A 21883-nucleotide genomic window follows, 5' to 3' on the forward strand; every position below is an offset into this window, starting at 1 on the left:
GCCTGGACAATCTGTCTCAAAAATAAATAAACAAATAAGCAAATTTGAATATGCATAAACATTAGTTTCTTGACATAAAAAAACCTTCCAATCTCCCAATTAACTGAATACACTAGGAATAAATAGATGAATACAATGGAATATTATATCACTATTAAAATGAACGAGGAGGTTCTATAAGCCTAGATATGGGAAGATCTTTGGATTTCATGTAAAAAAAAAAAAGTGCAGAATACTGTGATCCTATCTGGGGACAGAAAACAGGAGGATGGTATATATGTGCATAGATGTATAAAATTCCTCTGGAAGGATACATGAGAAATTAGTGAATATATGCTATCTCCAGAGAGAACTGGGTGGCTGGAGGATAGGGAGAGGGGGAGGTGCACTGTTGAAAGCCCAGCACCATGCATCCTGAATGTTTTCCCTAAATGTCCCTGGCTCTTAATGTCCACTAAGTTCTCAGCTGCCCACAGCATCTCTCTACCCTCTTCTTCCTCCTGGTTCCCCATTGGAAGCAACTCCTGCCCCATCCGTTCCTGGGCCAGACTCAGGGAGTTGCTTTCCTACCTGCTTCCCGCCCACAGGTTCCTGTTCTCTGCCCCCATTGCCCAGCAGTCTCCAGCCATCTCCAGCTCCTCACATTCCTGCTCCACCCCTTCCTCTCTCCCCAGGTCTTAGCCGGCAAACTGCAGGGAGAGGGCCTCCTCCCCAGCCTCCACCAGTCTCTCCCCCTCCAGTCCACACAGCCTCAGCAGGGTCTGACATTCAGATATAACCCTGTCCCCGCCCCTTGCTCACAACCTTCCAGGACTCCCTGTCACCCTCAGAAGGCTAAGTTCCCAGCCTGGCCTGAAACTCCCTAAGAATCTGACCCCACCCGCTCGTCCCAGCCTCATCTCCTGTGCTCCTTGGCTCATGGCTTCGGAGGCTCTAGTCAGACTTAAGGGCTTTGTTGTCCTCCCAGCACCTCCTTGGTTTCGTGCCTTGGGCCTTTGCTTCAGCTGTGCCCTCTGCCTGGAAGGGCCTTAGTGGAGGTCATGCCACAACCACGCCTTCTCTGGAGGTCCTCTCTGCCGTCTCCAGCTGCCAGGATTCCTCCCGCTCTAGGCTCTCACAGCCTCTGGCCTCTCCCTGTGTCATACCCTGATCACCCGGAATTGGGACTGTCTGCGGCTGGCTCTGTCTCTTCCATCAGACTGTGAGCTCCATCTGCAAGGGCAGATTCAGGTCTGATTCACCTTTGAGTCCCCAGTGGGTGGGGGTGGGGGGGTGGAGAGACCAAAGCTGGTGGGGGGGAAGCTGGGAGAGCAGGAAGGGGGAGAGAGAGAAGGGCAGACCCTGACTGGTTGGGGGAGAGAGGGGAGGAGAAAGCGAGAGAGAGGAAGAACAGAGACACAGAGACAGGGAGGGAGGGAGAGAAACAGAGAAAAGGGAAGAATAAATGGGAGACACAGAAGCCCCACAGGCAGAGAAAGAGGATGGAGACCGGGAGAGGGCGAAAGGAAGGACAGATGTGCAGAGACATAAGGGAGGACAGACGGAAAGAGGCAGAGAGGTAGCAAAAGCAACCAAGAATGACAGGAGCAGAGAGGAGGAGGGAAAGAGGGCGAGAGAGAGAGAGAGAGAGAGAGAGAGAGGAGGGAGGGAGAGAGGGAGCGAGAGAGCGAGAGAGCACGCACAGAGCGAGGAGGAGGAGGCGCAGGAGAGAAGAGGGAGGGAGGCCAGCGAGGGACAGGACAGGGCGGAGAGGCGGAGGGGACCTAGGGAAGCCGGGGAGGAGCGAGACTGGCCGAGGGAGGAGGGCGGGCGAGGCGGGAGCGCCGGCCGCCGCCGCCTCCCGGCCTCTTTTGTCCCTTCCCTCCTCTGCGTCAGGCTCCCCTGGCCCGGCCTCCCCCTCCCGCTCCCTCCTCCGCCCCGCTCCTCCTCCCCGGGGCTGGATGGAATTTTTTCCCCTGGACCTGGGCCAGCTCCGGGGCAGGGGGGAAGCCAGGCCGGACTGGGCTGGGCGGTGGGGAGGGGCCGGGGCGGGGGGCCCCCTGGGGAGGGGGCTGGTCCCACGGCCGCGCCGCCGGCGGGGTCTGGGGAGGGGGAGCCCCGGGCCGCAGAGCCGGGGAGGAGGCGCCGGCCGGAGGGAGTCGGGGAGAAGGGAAGGAGGATGGTGGGGACGGCGGGAGGAAGGGGAGAGGCCGCCGGGCGGCGAAGGCGGGGAGAGGATGGAGAGCGCTCGGCGGCGTTGGGGCCCGGCCTACGGGCCCGGGGCGGCGGAGAAGACCCTTCCCTGCGACGCGGGAGCCGCGGGAGCCGTGAGTCTGCGGAAAGGGAGGTTGGGGGGCTGGGGCCTGGACTCCTGGGTCCCTGAGGGAGGAGCACCCGGAGGCCTGGATTTCTGGGTTCTTGGAGGAGGAGTTGGGGGTGGGGGGGTGGGGTGGCTGGGAGCTCAGACTCCAGAATCCTTGAAGGAGGGGGCTGGGACCTGAATTCCGGGGTCCAGAAGCTGGAGAAAGCTGAGGACACCTAGATTCAAGAGGGAGGACAGAGATGGGGGCTGGGGCTGGTAGGATCCTGGCTGGAGGAGACTAGGGGCGAGCTGCCCGAGCCCTCGGGGGAGGTGGAGGAAGACTGTCTGACTTTGGAGTGCCTGCGGCAGCGGAAGAGTTAACGTCTGGCCGGAGGGGAGGGGGAGGGGCAGGGATGGGGCTGCGGGGCTTTGAGGGGTCAAGGGTGAGCCGTGCCAGTGGGAGGGGGCCGAGGAGGAGGGGGAGGTTGTCTGGGCTGCCAGACAGGCCAGGGTCAGCGGCGGGGGCAGGGGATGTCTGGAGGAGGAGAGGCCCAGCATCCATGCTCCCTCGGGGACCCGGGATTCCAGTCCCAGCCCCCTCCTCCCTCAGACCTGGGAGTACACCACCCAGTCCCCCACCCATTCCCCCACCCATTCCAAAATCCGAGCCCCCAGCCCCCTTTTTTCCAGGATCCAGGAGTCTGAGCCTTAGTCTGTTCTCTCAGACCAGGGAATCCACACTCCAGCCCCTAACTCCTTCAAAACCCCAGAGTTCAGAACCTCAGCCCCTCTTCCCAAGGAGCGCGGCCCCCAACCCTCTGCTCCTCTAGAACCCAAGCGTCCAGGCGCCGGCATCTTTCTCCCTTTGAAGCCTGCAGTTCTGGGGATCCCCAGGCCCCTCCTCCCCCGGAACCCAGGAGTCCCCACCTCCTCTTTAGCCCCAGCTGGAGTCCAGCCCTCCAGGGGTTAAGGGGGCGGGGCCAACTGGTTACCATGGTGCCAGACTGTTTGGGTCTGCTCTCTGACCCTTGGGGGCTCCCCAGGGTCCGCAGAGAGGGGGAGGGGGACCTAAGCCTGGGGGAAGTCCAGAGCCTACCCCTTCCCCAAAGCCGGCCTGTGGGCCCAGGGAGTTCGCGTTTCCACCAATGCCTTGTCCAGTGACCTTGAACAAGTCCTAACCCTTCTCTCTCCGCCTCAGTTTCCCCAAGGAAACACTGGTTGACCGGTTGGGGAGATGCTTAGGTCCCGGGAATCTTTTGAGATTCTCGGCTTCCCCTCTCCCCTCACCCCCCTCCTCAGGCCCCAGGCAGCCCCGGGGCATGCTGGGAACCCAGGCCTGGGCTCCGGGCCAGGTTGGTGGGGGGGGCGGGGGCAGCCTCCTCCCTTCCCCTTCCTCCCCACCTTGGCCTGACTCTCGCCCCCGCCTGAGGGTCTGGGAGGTTGGGAAGGAGGGAAGGGGGAAGAGAGGTGGGACCATAGACCCGTCTCCGGCCCCCCGCCTCCCCCTTTCCTTCTCCGCCCCTTTCCCGCCTCTCCTCCCCCTCCTCAGCAGGTCGCTACCCCAGCCCTGGGCCCCTTCTCAAACCACCCCCACCCCACCCCCAGCTCCAGACCTGGCTGGAGCTGCGAGGGGGAGGGAGAGAGAGAAGGAGAGAGAGAGAGAAGGGAGGGAGACCCAAAGAGAGAAGGGGGAGGGGAGGAAAGAGAGAGACCTAAGAGGGAGGGAAGGAGAGAGAGAGGGAGAGAAAGGGAGAGAGATAGAGACAGAGAGAGAGCAGGAAGGAGGGAGGTGAGGGATGGAGAGAGGGAAGGGGTGGAAGGAGAGGAAGTGAGGAAAGACATCTGAAAAAAGGGGGTGGAGAAGGGTGAAAGACGAGAGAGAGACAGAGACTGAGAGGGCCAGAGAGAATGAGAGAGACAAAGAGAGGGAAGGGAGAGAAGGGGAGGATGAAAGACAGAAGGTAGACGAAAAGAAGGGGAAAGGGGGAGAGAGGGAAGAAAACAGGAGCGGGGAGAGGAGAGAGGCGATGGGGAGAGAGAGAAGCCAGCGCAGAGCCAGGGAGGGATGTCCTGATGCAGGAGGAGGCTAGGAACCAGGGAAGGTGGAAAGAAAGAGGGAGAGAGAAAAAAGGCAGGGCCAGAGAGACCTGGACTGCGAGGAAGGAACGGGAAGGTGCGGCTGGAGCAGGAGCAGCTAGAACCGGACAGTCCAGGAGGAGGGACTGGGCACGGGAGAGACCCCAGCTGGAGGGGTTCTAAGCCCAGGGGTGGGGAGGGTGGATGCTGGGTCCACCGCCCACCTCTCGCAGGCCGACTTTGGGAGCCACTTCCCCTCTCTGAGGCTCAGCCCCCTCACCTGCCAAATGGGGATGCTAAAGGCACCTGGCTGTCTGGACTGGGAGGTGTCAGAGGACTGGTGCTCTGGGCCTGGTATGGGGTTAGCGCTGGGAGATTGTGGCTGTCATTATAAATGACCCAAAGAAGAGAGGAGAGAGGAAAGAAAGTACCCAGGGAGGCTTTGACGGTTGGCTAGCCCCTGGCCTCCTGGCCCTGGGCACGGAGTCTCTGCAGACTGACAGGAGGGTGGGTAGGAAGCAGGTGTGCCCAAAGGGCCAAATTCCAAGACAGATGAGGTTCTCTCCCAGCCGGCACCCAGGAAGCCAGGTTTTCTATCAGGCCATGCCTTCCCCAGGAGGCCTGCCTGGCCCAAGGGAGGAGAGACTGGGGGCGGGGACTCCTGGATCTCTGGGGAGAAGGGGGCTTTGGATCTGGACTCATGAGTCTGAGGGAGGAAGGGGCTGAGTACTTGGATTCCAGAAACATTTGGGGAGAAAAGGGCCAGGGGCCTGGATTCCTGGATCTCTGGTGAGGACCCTGGTCTCTGGTAAGGGCTTGGACTACTGGGTTCTTTAGGGAGGAGAGGGATGAGGGCCTTGACTCCAGGGTCCCTGATGAGGAAGGGGCTGAGGGCCTGGACTCCTGGGTTCCTTGGGGAGGAGGGGCCGGGGGCCCGGACTCCTGGGTCCTGGCACCCACCCGTAGAACCGACCTTGCGGGGCCTTCGCCGCACACAAGCTCGTGTCTGTGGGTCCGTGTCGGGGGCTCACCATCGCGGCTGGGGCCTCCCCGGCCCTCCCCCCCACTCCCTGGTCCTCCTGGTCCCTGTCTGTCTGTCTGTCGGGTCTGTCCGCCTGCCGCGCCCCCCGGGCTGAGGTAGGAGGTTGTATAGTTGAGGAGGACACCCAAGGAGATCACTATACGGCCTCCTAGCTTTCCCCAGGCTGCGCCCTGCACGGGACGGGGCCCGGCAGGGACCCCCAGCCCCACTCGGGGACCGTTAGCCCCACTGGGCTGCCCCAGGGACCCTGGGAGGAGGAGCCAGGCTCTTTTCTGTCCTTGTCGCTGCATCCCCTCCTTCCCCTGAAATCTGTTTTCCTTCCCTGTCTGTCTCCGTCTCCGCTGTGTCTCTGTGACTTCTGCGTCTCTTTCACAGTGGATCCTCCGACTCCCTTTTATTCTGGCTTTCTGGGTCTCTGCCCCTCCCGATATCTCTCCGTGTCTCTGTTTCTGTCTTTTTTGGTCTTTCTGTCTCTGGTTCTCGGAATGTCTCTGTACCCATCTCTATCTCTGACCCCCACCCCAGGGCCTACCCGGGCCACCGCGTACCATATTGCCAGTCTCTGGGTCCCTGAGACCCTTTAACCTGTGAGGACATCCAGGGTCACAGGTGAGGTTCTTGGGAGCCTGGCGTCTGGCCCAACCGCACACCTGGGGAATTGCTGGCCTGACCTCTGACCCCTGACTTCTCATACGCTTCCTCCAGAGCATGACATTTGACCCCCAACTGAAACCTGACTTCTGACCCTAGACCACTGGCCCTTCCCCCACCCTGTGGTGACTTCATAAAGGTTACTAGCTTCTCCCCTGGCCTTGAGACCCACACGATGGCCCTGCTGGCCCTGGCCAGTGCCGTCCTGTCTGCCCTGCTGGTCCTGGCTGTCTTCAGGGTGCCCGCCTGGGCCTGTCTCCTCTGCTTCACAACCTACTCTGAGCGCCTCCGCATCTGTCAGATGTTTGTTGGCATGCGGGGCCCCAAGCTCGAAGAGTGTGAGGAGGCCTTCACGGCCGCCTTCCGGGCTCTCTCTGACACCGAAATCAGTGAGGAGACCATCATCAGTGTCCTGGGGAAGGTGCAGAGGGAGGAACCAGAGAGGCCCAGAGGGTCAGGCTGAGGGACAGGCAGAGAGAAATAGTCAGGAGAAAGGCTCAAAGACCATGAGAATAACAGAGATTTAGGGACAGAGAGACACAGACAGTGGAAGACAGCAGGGCAGAGACTCAGAGGGGAGGATGGAGAGTCAGAGGGGAGGATGGAGACTCGGGAAAATGGAGAGTCAGAGAGGGGAAGATGGACACTCGGGAGGATGGAGAGTCACAGAGAGAGGGGAGGATGGATACTCAGAGAGGGGACTATGAAGAGATAGACAGGAGAGGATGGAGATTGGAGAGGGAACAGATACCCAGAGAGGGGAGGATGGAGACTCAGAGAAGGATGGAGACCCAGAAAGGGGAGGATAGAGATGAGGCAGAGACTAGGGAAGCAGGGTAGAGACTGGTCGGGGGCAGAGACTCAGGGAAGATGGAGACTCACAGAGAGGGGACGATAGAGACTTGGGAGGGACTCAGGAAGCATAGCGACTGTGGGGCAGAGAGTCAAGAGAGGGAACGATACAGACTTGGGAGGGCAGAGACTCAGAGAGAGAATGTTCCCATTAGGGACATGGTGGTGTGGGGAGCTGCCTCCCCCAGCCCCTGCCCCCTCCCTCACCACCAGACTATGATGAGAGAAGCCACCTGCATGACGCCTTCACCCAGATGACCCATGCCCTGCAGGAGCTGGCTGCTGCCCAGGGTGAGTGTGTGCGGATGGGGAGATGGGAGATGTGGACTTGGAGCCCCCAAGAAATGGGTATGTGTGAGGGCCCGAGGAGTCTCAGGGACGTTTAGGAGGCAGCTAGATACCCAGGTGCAGAGGAAGGAGGCCCCCAGAGTTGGGCAGTGATCTGGGAGGGGAAAGCTGGGAAGCCATTGAGCTCAGCTACTTGTCCAAGCAAAGGCTGAAGGTAGCTCTAAGAGCCAGGGGCTAAAGGTGGTGAGGGGGAAGGGACGCTGCGGAAACTGTGTAGAGCTGGAAGGCCAGATGGGGTCCGGTAGGCATAAGTTCTGCCATGGCTGCATGGCTCACAATCTTAACTGCCTATGAAGTTCTGGGTGGGTCACTGCCCCTCTCCTGGCCTCAACTTACCCATCTGTGGAGTGGGACAATCTTCTTGCCTCCTAGGATGGCCACGGAGCTCAACGGCCGGGGAGGGCAGGGGGAAATTGGGGTGCCTGATGAGCCTGACCTTGGGGAAGGCATCTTCCTCTAGGATAGAACACACACACACACTCGCACACACACACACACACACTTACACTCACACACACACATTTCTTACAAAATGATTCCACATTTTTGAGATGTGAGGCAATTAGAGGGCAGGAAAACAGGAACAGCAGAGTGGATCGCTCAGGTGACAGCAGTGAAGAGAGACGAGGTGTGACTGTCCTGGTGAGACAGGCACACGCGACAGCCTTGAGGTGTGTGGCCATGCGAAGAGACCTCAGGACTGGGGGCCACACGTGGCCGATGGGCAGTAATCATGCCAGGTCACCATGGCCATGATCCCCACAGCGTGCCAGACCCTGGAACTGTGGAGGCTCAGAGTTGCAGGAGTTACAGAGCCCTGCGCTGTAGAATAAACCGGCTTCCTCTTAGATCCAGGAGCTCAGGGCTTATTCCCACACCCACAGTCGCTCCTTTTGCTTCCTGCTTTGCCCTCCAAGCGCCTTGTCAAAGATCCCGTAAGAGGGAAGATTCCCATCCACCCAGGGGGCATCCAGGGCCAGCCTGGAGAAGGTCTCAGCAGTGGCTCCCCCACCTCCACCCTAAAGGGAGATCTGAGGCCCTCAAGCTCTCCATCTGGGGTGTGCAGGATTCCAGGAAATGCGCTTTCTCCCTACTTAGCCTGCCTAGTCACAGAAGCTTTTAAAAAGATCAGGAACCTTTGGATCTGGGAGTGGAAGCCGCCTGTGGGGCCGCATGTGGGACAAACTTGGAGGGGAGAGAGAAGAGGCTGGGTGAGGGTCCAGGCCAGAGCGGAGGCCTGAGTGGGGGCTGGGGCTGTGAAGGTGGAGAAGAAGGCCCAGGGCCAGAGTTAGGTCTGCTGGGCTGTTTGGGGAAGCCTAAAGAACAGCGTCTGAGACAGGCCCTGCTCCGTGCCTGTTGGGTGGTGGGTCATCACTGAAGTAAGGAGCCTGAGAGAAAGAGCCAGGGGCAGAGGATGAGCTGGGTTAGAATGTAGTGACTTCGAGGAGTCTCAGGGACGTTTAGGAGGCAGCTAGATACCCAGGTGCAGAGTTCAGCAGAAAAAGTCAGAGTTTTGAGTCTCTTTCTTCAGGGCACTGGGGAGCTGCAGCAGGAGTGTGAACAGCGGAGAAGTAGGGGCAGCTCTGGGTGTAGAAAGAACCCTCTGGGGTCGTGTGGAAGATGGCCCAGAGGGAGAGTCTGGAGGCCGGGAGAAGCTGGTGCAATACGTTCAATGATATTTACTGAATGTGCCGGGAACAACCCTGGGAACACAGCTGTGAACAGAACTGCAAACCACCCGTCCTCGGGTTGCTTATATTGGGGCGGAGTCTGGGGAGACAGACAACAAACATAATAAAATATCTTAGTATCTTAGTATGTCAGTTGGTGATCCCTGCTGTGGAGGAAAACAGAGAAGGGGAAGAGAAAGGGGGGATAGTTTTCTTTTTTAAAATTTAATTTAATTACTTATTTATTTATTTGAGACAGAGTCTCACTCTGTCGCCCAGGCTGGACTGCAGTGGTGCGGTCTCGGCTCACTGCAAGCTCCGCCTTCCGGGTTCACGCCATTCTCCTGCCTCAGCCTCCCAAGTAGCTATCCTCATAGACAGGTGGTCCTCAAGGCCCAGCATACATCAGAATCCCCTGGGAGCTTATTTAAAATGCAGATTTCTGGACCCCACCACCTCTGACCAGCAGGTCCAAGGTAGGGCCCAGAAATGGACATTTCTGTCAAGATCCCAGGCAATGCTCATGATGCGGCTCCGGGAACACTCTGAGAATTGCTGTTGTAGGCCCTTGGAATGACTTTTGTTTTTTGCTCTTGAAATGGGGGAGCTATTGGAGGACTTTACACAGAAAGACAGGATCTGACCTGGGATTTAACAAGATCTCTCTGGCAGCTATATGGGTGCTGGACAAAGGCAGGAATTCCGACTTCCAGTGAGAAGCCTGCCCGTGGTGGCTTGGACCAGTCACAGTGGTCCGGGGGGCTCAGATGAGGTCTGAGCAGAGGGGGGTGGGCATAAGGATTTGACCGTGTGCCAGGCCTGCCCATGCATGTTAGAGGCTGTGTTTGCCATACACAGAGTCATTCATATTAAGTATCTTCCTAAAGGATATCCTCTACCGGCCCTGTGAGGCTGGGTTTTATAGTCCTGCTTATCAGATGGGAACGCTGGGGCTCTTCTGGACAAGAACAGTAGACCTGGGATATATTTGGAGATAGACTGGACCAGATGTAGGTGGGTGAGGGCAATGGGAAGAATCAAGGATGACTTTTGCGTCTCCTCCAGAGGGAGGAGCAGGGAGATGGAGGAGCTGACGTAGGCTGACTGCCTCTCGGTGATCCCAGGTTATCTTACTTGTATATATGTATACATAAACCATGGAGTGGATGACCTGGTACAGACTGGATGCAGTATTAGGTGTGGAGATTATGCATGCAGCGATTAGGTATGGAGGCTCTGTAGCCTGACCACCAGGGTCAAACGTAGCCATGTGACTTTGCACCACTTCTGTAATCTCCCCACGCCTCCGTTTCCCCATCTCAAACTTGTAGATGGCAATCCTAAGTTTGCCAGCCTTCTCTAACACTCACTATGTGCCAGGAGCCATTCTACATGCTTAGCGATACCATCTCATACAATCCTTAAACGATGCCCTGAAAGAGTGGGGATGAGGAAGCTTTCATGGTTGTATGGCATCTCATCCTCCCCGAACCCTGTGATACAGACAGTGCTGTCATCCCCATTTGATGAATGAGGAGACTGAGGATCAGGAAGGCGAAGTCACTTGGCCAAGGTCACATGGGGAGGAGGGCTTGTGATTGATACTCAGATCTGAGACAGGTGTGCTCAAGATGGAAGCGCCAGGACTCAGACCCCAGATGATCTGAACCAGGGTCAGAGCTCCTGACGATATGCAACTCCTCTGGGGGAGACTTTACAACACCCACCCATGCCTCTTTGTGGCCTGCTTGCTATAACCCAGGCCATTTGGAACATTTCACTCCATTCATATTCCCCTGGTGGGTTATAAGCAGAACCCACCACCATGACTTACTTGGTATATCCCACATTCACCCTGCCCATGAGTCCTTTGATTTGGCCCATAGAAATTCTTTGGATGACTCCTGCAACATCCTGGCATCTCATTTGTGCACCCCAGTCTGACCACATGCTCCTGATCATCCTGCCGTATTGAGACCACACTCCTGCTCTGTGGCCAAGGAAAGACCACTAGGTCCTCATCTGAAACTCACTTCTCGGCATCAGTGCTTCCTCCCTCCAAGTGTATATCCAATGATCGTCGTTTCAGCCACTCTCTTGCCAATATCCTCAGTTCCCTCCCTTTTTGTATGGCTTTAATCACAGAGGACACTTTCCCCTGTCCTTGCAATGGGTTAAGCCCATAGGAATTTTATCTCTCCTATATAAAGTAAGTCTTGAGGTAGGCACTTAAGGGTAGTATGGCACCTCCATTTCTTGGGGATCCAAGCTCCTTGAAGGCTTAATATCCCAGGGAATAGCCCTTGTCCTCATGGTCCTGTGTAGCTGCTAGAGCTCCAAGCATCGAAACAAATTTTCAGGCAGCAGGATGGATGAGGGGAACAATAAGATGGCACCACCTTCTCTCTGTTTTTTAGAGACAGTGTCTTGCTGTATTGCCCAGGCTGGAGTACAGTGGTGCAATCATAGCTCACTACAACCTCGAACTCCTGGGTTCAACCATCCACCCACTTCAGCTTCCTGAGTAGCTAAGACTACAGATACATGCCATCACACTTGGCTAATCTATAAAAATTTGTTTAGAGATGGTGTCTTGATATGTTGCCCAGGCTTATCTTGAACTCTTGGCCTCAAGTGATCCTGTCACCTCAGCCTCCAGAGTAGCTGGGATTCCAGGTGCGGTACTACCTCCCTTTTAAGGCCACCTCCTGTGACTCACATATAACACATCCATTTATATCCTATGGCTATAGCTTGGTCACATGACCACAACTGCAAGGCAGGCTGGGAGATGAAGCCTTTTATCTGTGTTCTGTGGATATCGATATACAGATATTTGGAGGCAATGGACAATTCCTGGGTATTGCTTTGCTAGGACCACTGTAACAAAGTACCGTAGACTGGGTGACTCGAACAACAGAAGTTTCTGCCTTCCGGAAGTCTGAGATCAAGGTTTTGGTGTCAGCAGGGTTGGTTTCTTCTAAGGCCTCTCTCTTTGGCTTGTAGATGCTTTCTTCATATGTCCCTGTGTGCATCTCTGTGTCCTAATTTCCTCTTCTCATAAGGATACCAATCATACAGCATTACGGCCTACCCTAATGACCTCATTTTGACTTAATCACCTCGTTAAGAACCAAGTACAGTCACATTCTGAGGTACTGAGAGTTAGGACTTCAACATACAAATTTGCTTGGGGGGGGGGCACAATTTAGCCTATAAAACCCTGCCACATTTCTGATTTCCACAAACCACCACGAGATCAAGTCAGCTGTCTACTTTTTCTTATTCCACTGGAACAAGCCACAAACCCATACAGTTTGGATTTGGAGACCACTGCAGTGGTCAAAACACAAGGCCAGGCATGGTGGCCCATACCTGTAATCCCAGCACTTTGGGAGGCTGAGGTGGGCAGATCACTTGAGGTCAGGAGTTTGAGACCAGCCTGGCCAACGTGCTGAAACTCCATCTGTACTAAAAATACAAAAATTAGTTGGGCATGGTGGTGGGTGCCTGTAATTCTAGCTACTGGGGAGGCTGAGGCAGGAGAATCGCTTGAACCTGGGAGGTGGAAGTTGCAGTGAGCCAAGATCACGCCACAGTACCCCAGCCTGGGCAAAGAGCGAAACTCTATCTCAAAACAAAAACACCTAGAAAGACAAGGAAGATAAAAGAGTAAAAGATGGGTAAATACAGAAGTGAATAGAGGATGGGGACCGTGGAAGTGGCCAGTGTGTGCCCCATTTCAAGGGAATGGCTGCTACTCATCTCCAGCTATTCGCTGCCTTATGGAAATACGATCTTTGTGTGACAGCTCTTCGAACTTTGTAAAAAGATGCCAAATGTTTTATGTGACATTCCAAATTTTATATGTTGGCAACTGGTTCATTTTCTTTTAAACACTTTCCAGGCCAAATATAACACATCCCAGGGATGGATTTGGGCCATAGGCCACCAGTTGGGGTCTCTAGTTTGAGTTGGATCCTGGAATTCATTGTACAAATACTAACTGAGCACTTTTAAGACTCAGGGTCCTCTCCAGGATTCAGAGGACACAGCGCTACAGAAGAACATGTTTATTTACTTATGAGACAGACATACGTGATCATCATCTATATATAAATATATGTAATTGCAGATGGATGAGAGCTAGGAATGAAATGATTGCAATGAGAGACAAAAACAGGGAACTTGGTTAGATCTGTGGTGATGGAAGGATGATTAGGAGAAGGAAAAATGTGTTAAAAACCGAAGCCAGCATGTGCAAAGGCCCTGAGGTGCTAGAGAATGTGGTTGTTTTCATATGAAAGGAAATGAGGCCGGGCATGGTGGATCATGCCTGTAACCCCAACACTTTGGGAGGCTGAGGTGGGTGGATCACTTGAGGTCAGGAGTTCGAGCCTGTCCAACATGGTGAAACTCCATCTCTACTAAAAACACAAGTATTAGCCAGGCGTGGTGGCGCATTCCTGCAGTCCCTGCTACTCGGGAGGCTAGGGCAGGAGAATCATTTGAACTCAGGAGGCGGAGGTTGCAGTGAGCCGAGATCACGCCACTGCACTCCAGCCTGGGTGACACTGAGACATTGTCTCAAAAAAATAAAATAAAGGAAATGAAAGGTGGGCAGTAGGGATGGGACAGGGAGGGAGGGGGAACTAGGCCAAACCACGTAAGACCTAATAGGCCTTGTGGAGGAATTTTATCTTTATCCTCCCCTTCTCCCCGCAACAAAGCCACACGCAGGTGTCCAGGAGGGCTTCCATCCTGGAGAGATTCAGGAGGCAGAAGAAAGGAGACTTAGGGACTTGTTAGCCTTCAAGTACACAAGGCGAGAGATAAGAAGAGGAGCAGAGGATATGGTAATAAGAGAGGGGTGAAGAGGGGCCGGGGAAGGGCAGATACCTGACAGCACGTCCTGTGAGCTAGGGCTGGCATAGCCCTAGCCAGGCTAGATCAGAATGCAGGACCAAGGACCAAGCCCTAGGCGAAGGGCTTTACTACACAGGCCGTCCTCCCCTCCACTCTCCAGGATCCTTTGAGGTTGCCTTCCCTGATGCTGCAGAGAAAATGAAGAAGGTCATTACACAGCTTAAAGAAGGTAAAATACACTCCATCTCTCCTCTCCCAGACACAATTAGAAAACCCCACTTTTGGCCGGGCACGTTGGCTCACGCCTGTAATCCCAGCACTTTGGGAGGCTGAGGCGGGCAGATCACTTGAGGTCAGGAGTTCAAAACCAGTCTGACCAACATGGTGATACCCGTATCTACCAAAGATATAAAAATTAGCTGGGCATGGTAGCGCATGCCTGTAATCTCATCTACTCAGGAGGCTGAGGCAGGAAAATCGCTTGAACCCTGGAGGCGGGGTTGCAGTGACTGGAGATTGTGTCACTGCACTCCAGCCTGGGTGACAGAGCAAGACTCCATCTCAAAACAAAACCCACTCCTGAGACCCCCATCCGCTCCCCTTCAATCCCCTGGTCCCATCTCTTGAGCCTCAGACCTTGAGGAGGGTCTCTTACCCTGCATGGACCATTTTTGATCCAGCCCCGCCCCTTCGAAGAAGTTTCCCCTCCAACTGAGCCCCTTTCTGGGACTACTTCTAGCCTGGCCACGCCTCTTTTAGTGGGCCACCACCTTAGCCCCGGTCTCCTGCAAGGATCGCCCAGGATCTAGCCCCGCCTCCTCGGTGGAATACACCTGGACTGCCCATCCCCCTCAGGGCCTACAGCAAACCAGTGTGGCTCCCCCTAAACCCCAAGTAGAAGGCTGGCAGCAGGCCTGGGCCTGACCTTGTAATGGAATGCTCAGGCTTGGCCCCGCCTCCAGGTTGTGACGAAAGCTTGGCCCTACCTCCTGGGAGCAATGCGTCCGGCCTTGTAACATCCGTTAGGGGAGCATCAGGCAGGGTTCTTCCCACGACTTTAAGGTAGTGATGTTTCCTCTTCCTCCACAGCCCAGGCCTGCATCCCTCCTTGCGGTAAGGACTTCATCTAAAACTTGGAATTGCGGGGTAAGGGAGGCGGTCGGAGCCGAAACCTACGACATCAAGTGGGGGAAATCGGGTGGGCTTCAAATCCTTAGGAGGCCAATAAGGCCTGGAGAAAAGGAAGTAAACCAGGTATTGCTCTAAATCCTCAGAAGGTGGGTGTGAGAGCCGAAGCAAACCAATAGGAACCCTAGAGGGCGGAGAGGCGTGAAAGTCGGCCAAGGACAGCAGGGAGGGCGAGGTCAAGATGCCACCTGGCCTATGGACCCTGGGAAGCTACACGGATCTCAAATGGGCCAAGGGCCCCGGGCTTGGGCGGGCAGGTGGCGCCTGACGCAGCGTTCCCGCCCCACAGGTCTCCAGGAGTTCGCCCGGCGTTTCCTCTGCAGTGGGTGCTACTCCAGGGTCTGCGACCTCCCGCTGGACTGCCCAGGTGAAGGGGCGGGACCTCGGGGTGCAGGAGACTAACTTGAGAAACAGGACCAGAGCACCGAGGGGCATGAGCTGGCTGGTGGCGAGCCAGACGTGGGCGGGGCCCAGCGAGTGAACCCAGCTCCGTCTTCAGTTCAGGATGTGACAGTGATTCGGGGCGACCAGGCTATGTTTTCTTGCATCGTGAACTTCCAGCTGCCAAAGGAGGAGATCACCTATTCCTGGAAGTTCGCAGGAGGAGGTGTGAGTCGGGGCGGGGCAGGCGCGAAGCGTTTAGACGGGGAGTTAGGCTTCACTAGAGGTTGGGGAGACAGCTTGCGGGGACTGGACTCCGCGAAGCTCCGTCTAGACACAGGCATCAGCAAGAGGAGGGTCCCGGGATTTAGGGGAGAGCTCGAAGATCAGAATGCAGGACCAAGGACCTGAGGCGGTGGCTTACAACTGTAATCCCAGCGCTTTTGGAGACCAAGGCGGGAGGATGGCTTGAGACCAGGAGTTCGAGACCGGCCTGTGCAACATACTAAGACCCTACCTCTACCAAAAAATTTTAAAAACAGCCGGGCGTGGTGGTGCACGCCTATAGTCCCAGATACTGGGGAGGCTGAGCGGGAAGACTGTTTAAGTCAGTTCGAGGCTGCAGTGAGCTATGATCACGCCACTGCACTGCAGCCTGGGCGCCAAAACGAGACCTTGTCTGGAAAAGAAAAAAGAATAAACACCACATACATAAATAAAAGCAGGTTCTAGGGGTAGGTTATGCGTAAGGGTTTAAGGAGTGAGGGGAAGGGGTGCGTTTACGGCAGAGGAGCAAGTAGAAGGCTCGGAGGCGGGCTGCTCAAGGCTCAGGGCCGGGACTCCAGGAGGCGTGGTCTAGCTCGGGGAGCGGGGCTTGTAGGTTACTCAGTGGCAAGCCGGAGTTGAGGAGTTCAAGCCCGCGCGTCTCGCAGCTCCGGACTCAGGACTTGTCCTATTTCCGAGATATGCCGCGAGCCGAAGGATACCTGGCGCGGATCCGTCCGGCGCAGCTTACGCACCGCGGCACGTTCTCCTGCGTGATCAAGCAAGACCAGCGCCCCCTGGCCCGGCTCTACTTCTTTCTTAACGGTGGGGCGGGGCGCGGCGGCGCGAGCGAGCCGGGCGGGGAGAGGGCGGGGCGAGGGGGTGGGGCTCGTGCCTGACTGACGTGCGCGCCCCTGCAGTGACGGGCCCGCCCCCGCGGGCGGAGACAGAGTTGCAGGCCTCGTTCCGGGAAGTGCTGCGCTGGGCGCCGCGGGACGCCGAGCTGATCCAGCCCTGGAGGCCCAGCCTGGGCGAGCTGCTAGTCAGGCCCGAGGCTCTGACGCCCAGCAACCTGTTCCTGCTTGCAGCCCTCGGGGCCCTCGCATCAGCGAGTGCGACCGTGTTGGCGTGGTGAGTCCTCGGTACCCCGGCGCCCCAGCATCTAGCTCCCCGCTCTCTCAGATCCCACCGAGAAGTCTGGGTTCCCACCAACCTCCAACCCAGGAGGTCGGGCTCTCAGTCCCTCCCCTCTCAGACCCACGAGTCCAGGTCCCAGCCCCTCCTTACTCAGCCCAGGAATCCAAGTCCCCAGCTCTCTCCTCCCTTAGATCTAAGGATCCAGGTCCCCAGCCCTTCCTCCCTCAGACCCAGGAGTCCAGGCCTCCACACCTCTCCTCACTCAGACCCAGGAGTCCAGGGCCTTAGCCCCTACTCCCTCAGATCTAAGAGTCCAGGCACCCAGGTTCCTCCTCCCTGAGACCCAGAAGCCCAGGCCCCAGCCCCTCCTCCCTCAGACCCAGGAGTCCAGGCCCTTGTCCACCTTTTCGACCCTGGTGTCCAGGCCTCCAGGACTTAAGTTTCTAGTCCCCAACCCCTCCTGTAACACACATACCTCTTTGTTTCCCCAGGATATTCTTTCGATGGTACTGCAGTGGCGACTAACAAAGGTATCTCTTTCCTCCTTCCCTATCCTATTTCCATTGTGAAAATAAAGAATATATTTCAACTCTGGATTGTTTCATTTCTGAAGGTGGTCACTACTAAGTCAGGTTGGAGGTGCAGCAAGCCCACACATGCCCAGATGAATATGGCCCGCATAATGACAGTTAGGCATAGCTACCGCAGTGCAAGTTAGGTGGGAACCCAGATACCCCCTCAGGTTACTGGCTGTCTCCTTGACATTTCCACCTGCAGAAGGCACCCCCAAATAGAGTCCTCCATTTTGCCTTCAGAGGCTGTTCCTGCCCAAGGCTTTCCTCCTACCAGAAAGAGCAACACCATCCACCTAGCAGTTCACACCAGAAACCTTGGAATCTGACTCCTCCTCCACTTCCCATTCATTTTCATTTCCAACTCTCAGACTTTTTTTTTTTTTTTTTTTTTTTGAGACGGAGTCTCGCTGTGTGGCCCAGGCTGGAGTGCAGTGGCCGGATCTTAGCTCACTGCAAGCTCCGCCTCGCGGTTTCACGCCATTCTCCTGCCTCAGCCTCCCGAGTAGCTGGGACTACAGGCGCCCGCCACCTCGCCCGGCTAGTTTTTTTGTATTTTTTAGTAGAGACGGGGTTTCACCGTGTTAGCCAGGATGGTCTCGATCTCCTGACCTCGTGATCCGCCCGTCTCGGCCTCCCAAAGTGTTGGGATTACAGGCTTGAGCCACCGCGCCCGGCCACTCTCAGACTTTTTGACTCCTAAATATCTCGTGAAGCTGCTTTCCCTGTGGTCCCAGTCACCCCCACCTCATGTCTGGATCAGTGGAGCAGCCCCCCGCCTCTCCTTGGCCTTTCCACTCTAGCCCATTCTCTGCATACCAGCAGGACTTGTTTTGTTTTGATTTATTGTATTTTATTTTATTTTATTTGGAGACAGCATCTCACTCCAAGGCCCAGGCTGGAGTGCAGTGGTGTGATGTCAGCTGACTGCAAACTCCGCCTCCCAGGTTCAAGCAATTTTCCTGCCTCAGCCTCCCAAGTGGCTGGGATTATAGGCATGTACCACCACACCCGTCTAATTTTTGTGTTTTTAGTAGAGACAGGGTTGTACCTTGTGGCCAGACTATTCTCAAACTCCTGACCTGAAGTGATCCACCCGCCTCGGCCTCCCAAAGTGCTGGGATTACAGGCATGAGCCACTGTGCCCAGCCATTAACTCATTTTTTAATTTGGTTTTGCCTTTCCTACCTGAAAGGGAAGCTCCTTCTGAGCATGTACTCATTCTTGTTCACTGGTCTGTTTCCCTTTATTAATTTGTTCATTCAGCAAATATTTATTGAGTGTTTACTATTTTGTCATGTATTTTCAAGGCACTGTAGAGATCCCAATGAAGAAATAAGAGACAAAAAGTTTGTATGGTACTCACATGAAACTTAGATTCCAGTGGACAGTAAAAGAAAACTGTTTCTCTCTCTCTCTCTCTCTCTCTATTTTTTTTTTGTTTGAGATGGAGTCCTGATCTGCCGCCCAGGCTGGAGTGCAGTGCCACAATCTTGGCTCACTCTAGCCTTCATCCCCTGGGTTCAAGCAATTCTCATGCCTCAGCCTCCCAAATAGCTGGGAGTACAAAGGCGTATGCCAACATGCCCAGCTAATTTTTGTATTTTTAGTAGAGACAGGGTTTCGCCATGTTGGCCAGGCTTGTCTCAAACTCCTGACCTCAAGTGATTGCCTGCCTCAGCCTCCCAGAGTGCTGAGATTATAGGCGTGAGCCACCGCTCCTGGCCAGAAAACTGTCTACTCCCAACATTTCTGACACTAAATGTGTGGGATTCTACCTCCTGCCCCCATACCAACCGATTCTCCAACTCTCCCAGATACCAGTTGAGTGTCCTATAATTCATTCAATTCTAAAATAAACAACCCAGGGTTAGCCTCACACTACACAAGCTTTAAGAGCTCAGGCCCACAAGACTGACCCCACTTCAGACACCAGTCGCAAGTCCGGGGCTCCTTCAACCTGCAGCCCCCCAGCTCAGTAATTCGCTGGAATAGCTCGAATAACTCGGGAAACATACTGGTTTATTATAAAGGAGAGTATGAAGGAAATAGGTTAATAGCCAGATGAAGAGGTAGATAGGGTGAGATCCAGAAGGGTCCCAAGTGCAGAAGTTTCTGTCTCCATGGGCGTTGGGATGCAGCAGCCTATCAGTGCATAGATGCATTCACCAGCCTGGAAGCTCTGCAAACCCCATATTTTAGTGATTGTTCTGGAGGCTACGTCATGTAGTCGTGATCACTTATTAACTCAGTCTCCACCCCTTTTTCCCCCCCAAGGACTGGAGGGGGCGGGTGAGGCCGAAAGCTCTTAAGCTCCCAATCATGGCCTAGTCTCGCTGGTGACCAGTGCCCATCCAGGTGACCACCAAGAGTCACTTGAGCAGAACAAACGATGCTGCTATCACCCAGGAAATTCAAGAGATTAGGAGCTGTATGTAAGATGCTTCTGTTGCCTACATCACTCCAGAAATTACGAGGGCTTAAGACTGTCAGAAACCAGGGACAGACACCAACTATGTATTTCTTATGTCACAGACAATAAATAAAACAAAATACGAAATTATATGGTAACGTGTGATGGAGAAGATAAGCAGAGAAACGGAATATGGGGCCAGGGGAAGTAGCAGTAGGATCTTTGGAGAAGCCCTCACTGAGAAAGTGACATTTGAATAAAAACTGGAAGGGGATGACTGTATGAGTCATTATGTATATTTGTGTGAAGAGTGTTCGGGTGGCCAGGCGAGGTGACTCATGCCTGTAATCCCAACATTTTGGAAGGCTGAGGCCGGTGGATCACCTGAGGTCAGGAGTTCGAGACCAGTCTGGCCAACATGGTGAAACCCTGTCTCTACTAAAAATACAAAAATTAGCCTGGCGTGCTAGCACATGCCTGTAATCCCAGCTACTCAGGAGGCTGAAGCGTGAGAATCGCTTGAATCCGGGAGGCGGAAGTTACAGTGAGCCCTGAGGCAGGAGTGCCAGGCACGTGGGAAGACAGCCGGGAGGACATCCAGGAGGCCAATGTAGCTGGAGCAGTGCCTTAGGAAGTGAATACACAGTGAAGTCAGAGACCATGGGGACCAGATGGTGCCACTGGCTGCTGTGAAGTCTAGACTTACCTCTGTAAGAGATGAGGGTCAGCTGAGTGTGGTGGCTTACGCCTGTAATCCCAGCACTTGGGGGACTGAGGCTTGAGCTTGAGAGGTCAAGGCGCAGTGAGCCATGACTACATCACTGCAGTCCAACCTGGGCTACAAAGTGAGACCCTGACTCAGAAGGAAAAAAAAAGGGCAAGGTGCAGTGGCTCGCGCCTGTAATCCCAGCACTTTGGAAGGCTGAGGCAGGCGGGTCACTTGAGGGCAGGAGTTCGAGACCAGCCTGGCCAATGTGGTGAAACCCTGTCTCTCCTAAAAATAAAAAATTAGCCAAGCGTGGTAGCAGACGCCTGTAATCCCAGCTACTTGGGAGGCTGAGGCAGGAGAATTGCTTGAACTCGGGAGGCGGAGGTTGCAGTGAGCCGAGATCGCGCCATTGCACTCCAGCCTGGGCAAAAAGAGTGAAACTCCCATCTCAAAAAAAAAAAAAAAAAGAGATGACGTGAGCCATGACTGCACCACTGCAGTCCAACCTGGGCTACAGAGTAAGACCCTGTCACAAAAAAAAAAAAAAAGAAAAAAGAAAGAAAAAAAGATGAGAGTCACGGGTGGCTTTTGAGCCAAGCAAAGGCAGGTCATGATTTGATTTCCATGGCTACTATGTGTTACTGGGGCATAACACATAGAACTGGGGCAAGGTGGAAGCTGGCATCGCTGAGCGGTGCTGCAGTAATCCAGGGACGAGATGCGGCCCCGGCAAACAAGGTGGTGAGGAGCAGTGGCTCTAGATATATCTTGAAGGTAGAACCAGTGGGATTTGCTGATGGTTCAGAATGTTGGATGAGAGAGGCCAAGAATAACCACGGTGGCACTGTCCAGTAGAACCCTGTGCCATGCTGGAAATATTCTAGATCTGCACTGTCCAGTAGCACAGCACCAACCACATGTGGCCGTGAAGCACGTGAAGGTGACCTGTGCAACTAAGGAACTGAACTCATAATCTTAGGTAGCTCTTCAGGCAAGAAAGGGTGTCAAAAAAAAAAAAAAAAGAAAAAAAGAAAAAAATCAACTCTGGTAGCTTTAATTACGTTAACGTTACATAGTTCCTGCTCTTTGACAACAGAATCGTAGAGGCCTGTGTGAGTATTCTTACCTGTGGATCACTCTGAACTCTTGTTTATTTGACTAAGAGTTCCTTGAGGGCAAGCTTCTTAATTGTTTCTATACTTGCAAACTAGGCAGAGTGTGTGGCATTCAATAGGTACTTGGTGAATGTTTTGGTGACTGATGAATCAAGGAATGCATGAACGGGAAAAAATGGTTTAGACTTCCATGTGGTAGTGGCTAGTGATGGACAGTTACAGCTCTAGCAGTTTTTGGCCTGAGTGGCTGGGAGGATGAAGTTCTGTTTACTGAGATAGAGAGACTGTTGGAGGAGCAGGTTTCATGGGGATTAGCAG

At 54.7% G+C, this 21883-nt stretch overlaps 1 protein-coding gene, 1 long non-coding RNA gene and 3 other non-coding genes across 8 annotated transcripts; 4 read left to right on the forward strand and 1 right to left on the reverse strand.

Moving 5' to 3' along the window:
* Positions 1-782: 782 nt before the first annotated feature.
* SPACA6 (sperm acrosome associated 6) lies at positions 783-17350 on the forward strand. Of its 4 annotated transcripts, none has more exons than XM_028840154.2 (9): positions 783-2306; positions 7058-7193; positions 13947-14015; positions 14876-14899; positions 15264-15341; positions 15474-15583; positions 16288-16444; positions 16540-16750; positions 17248-17350. In XM_028840154.2, the coding sequence occupies exons 1-9, from the start codon at positions 1578-1580 to the stop codon at positions 17279-17281; spliced, it is 1548 nt and encodes a 515-aa protein (XP_028695987.2). In that variant the 5' UTR covers positions 783-1577; the 3' UTR covers positions 17282-17350. The 4 variants fall into 4 exon arrangements, with proteins under 4 accessions (XP_028695987.2, XP_077837259.1, XP_077837258.1 ...); XM_028840153.2 differs by lacking the exon at positions 783-2306 and adding an exon at positions 6029-6439 and having other exon boundaries at positions 7116-7193; XM_077981133.1 differs by lacking the exon at positions 7058-7193.
* MIR99B (microRNA mir-99b) lies at positions 5309-5378 on the forward strand. Its single transcript, NR_032391.1, has one exon. It is a non-coding gene; the product is annotated as a microRNA mir-99b (primary transcript).
* Positions 5484-5562, forward strand: MIRLET7E (microRNA let-7e). The gene has a single exon (NR_032358.1). It is a non-coding gene; the product is annotated as a microRNA let-7e (primary transcript).
* MIR125A (microRNA mir-125a) lies at positions 5953-6038 on the forward strand. The gene has a single exon (NR_032397.1). It is a non-coding gene; the product is annotated as a microRNA mir-125a (primary transcript).
* Positions 12981-16443, reverse strand: LOC144337277 (uncharacterized). The gene is made up of 2 exons (XR_013410133.1): positions 14773-16443; positions 12981-13973 (listed from the first exon to the last, which is right to left on the reverse strand). It is a non-coding gene; the product is annotated as an uncharacterized LOC144337277 (long non-coding RNA).
* Positions 17351-21883: the final 4533 nt, after the last annotated feature.

This window comes from Macaca mulatta, chromosome 19, assembly GCF_049350105.2.
Source record: "Macaca mulatta isolate MMU2019108-1 chromosome 19, T2T-MMU8v2.0, whole genome shotgun sequence".
NCBI lineage: Eukaryota > Metazoa > Chordata > Mammalia > Primates > Cercopithecidae > Macaca > Macaca mulatta.

What these genes read in the sequence shown, in the direction of transcription:
- SPACA6 (XM_077981132.1), top strand. Translation starts at nt 1,445, where the DNA reads ATGGGAGACACAGAAGCCCCACAGGCAGAGAAAGAGGATGGAGACCGG. An exon ending in GGCCTGCATCCCTCCTTGCG is followed by an intron (nt 14,900 to 15,263) that starts GTAAGGACTTCA and finishes CCCGCCCCACAG; the next exon opens with GTCTCCAGGAGTTCGCCCGG. An exon ending in GGAAGTTCGCAGGAGGAGGT is followed by an intron (nt 15,584 to 16,287) that starts GTGAGTCGGGGC and finishes CGCGTCTCGCAG; the next exon opens with CTCCGGACTCAGGACTTGTC.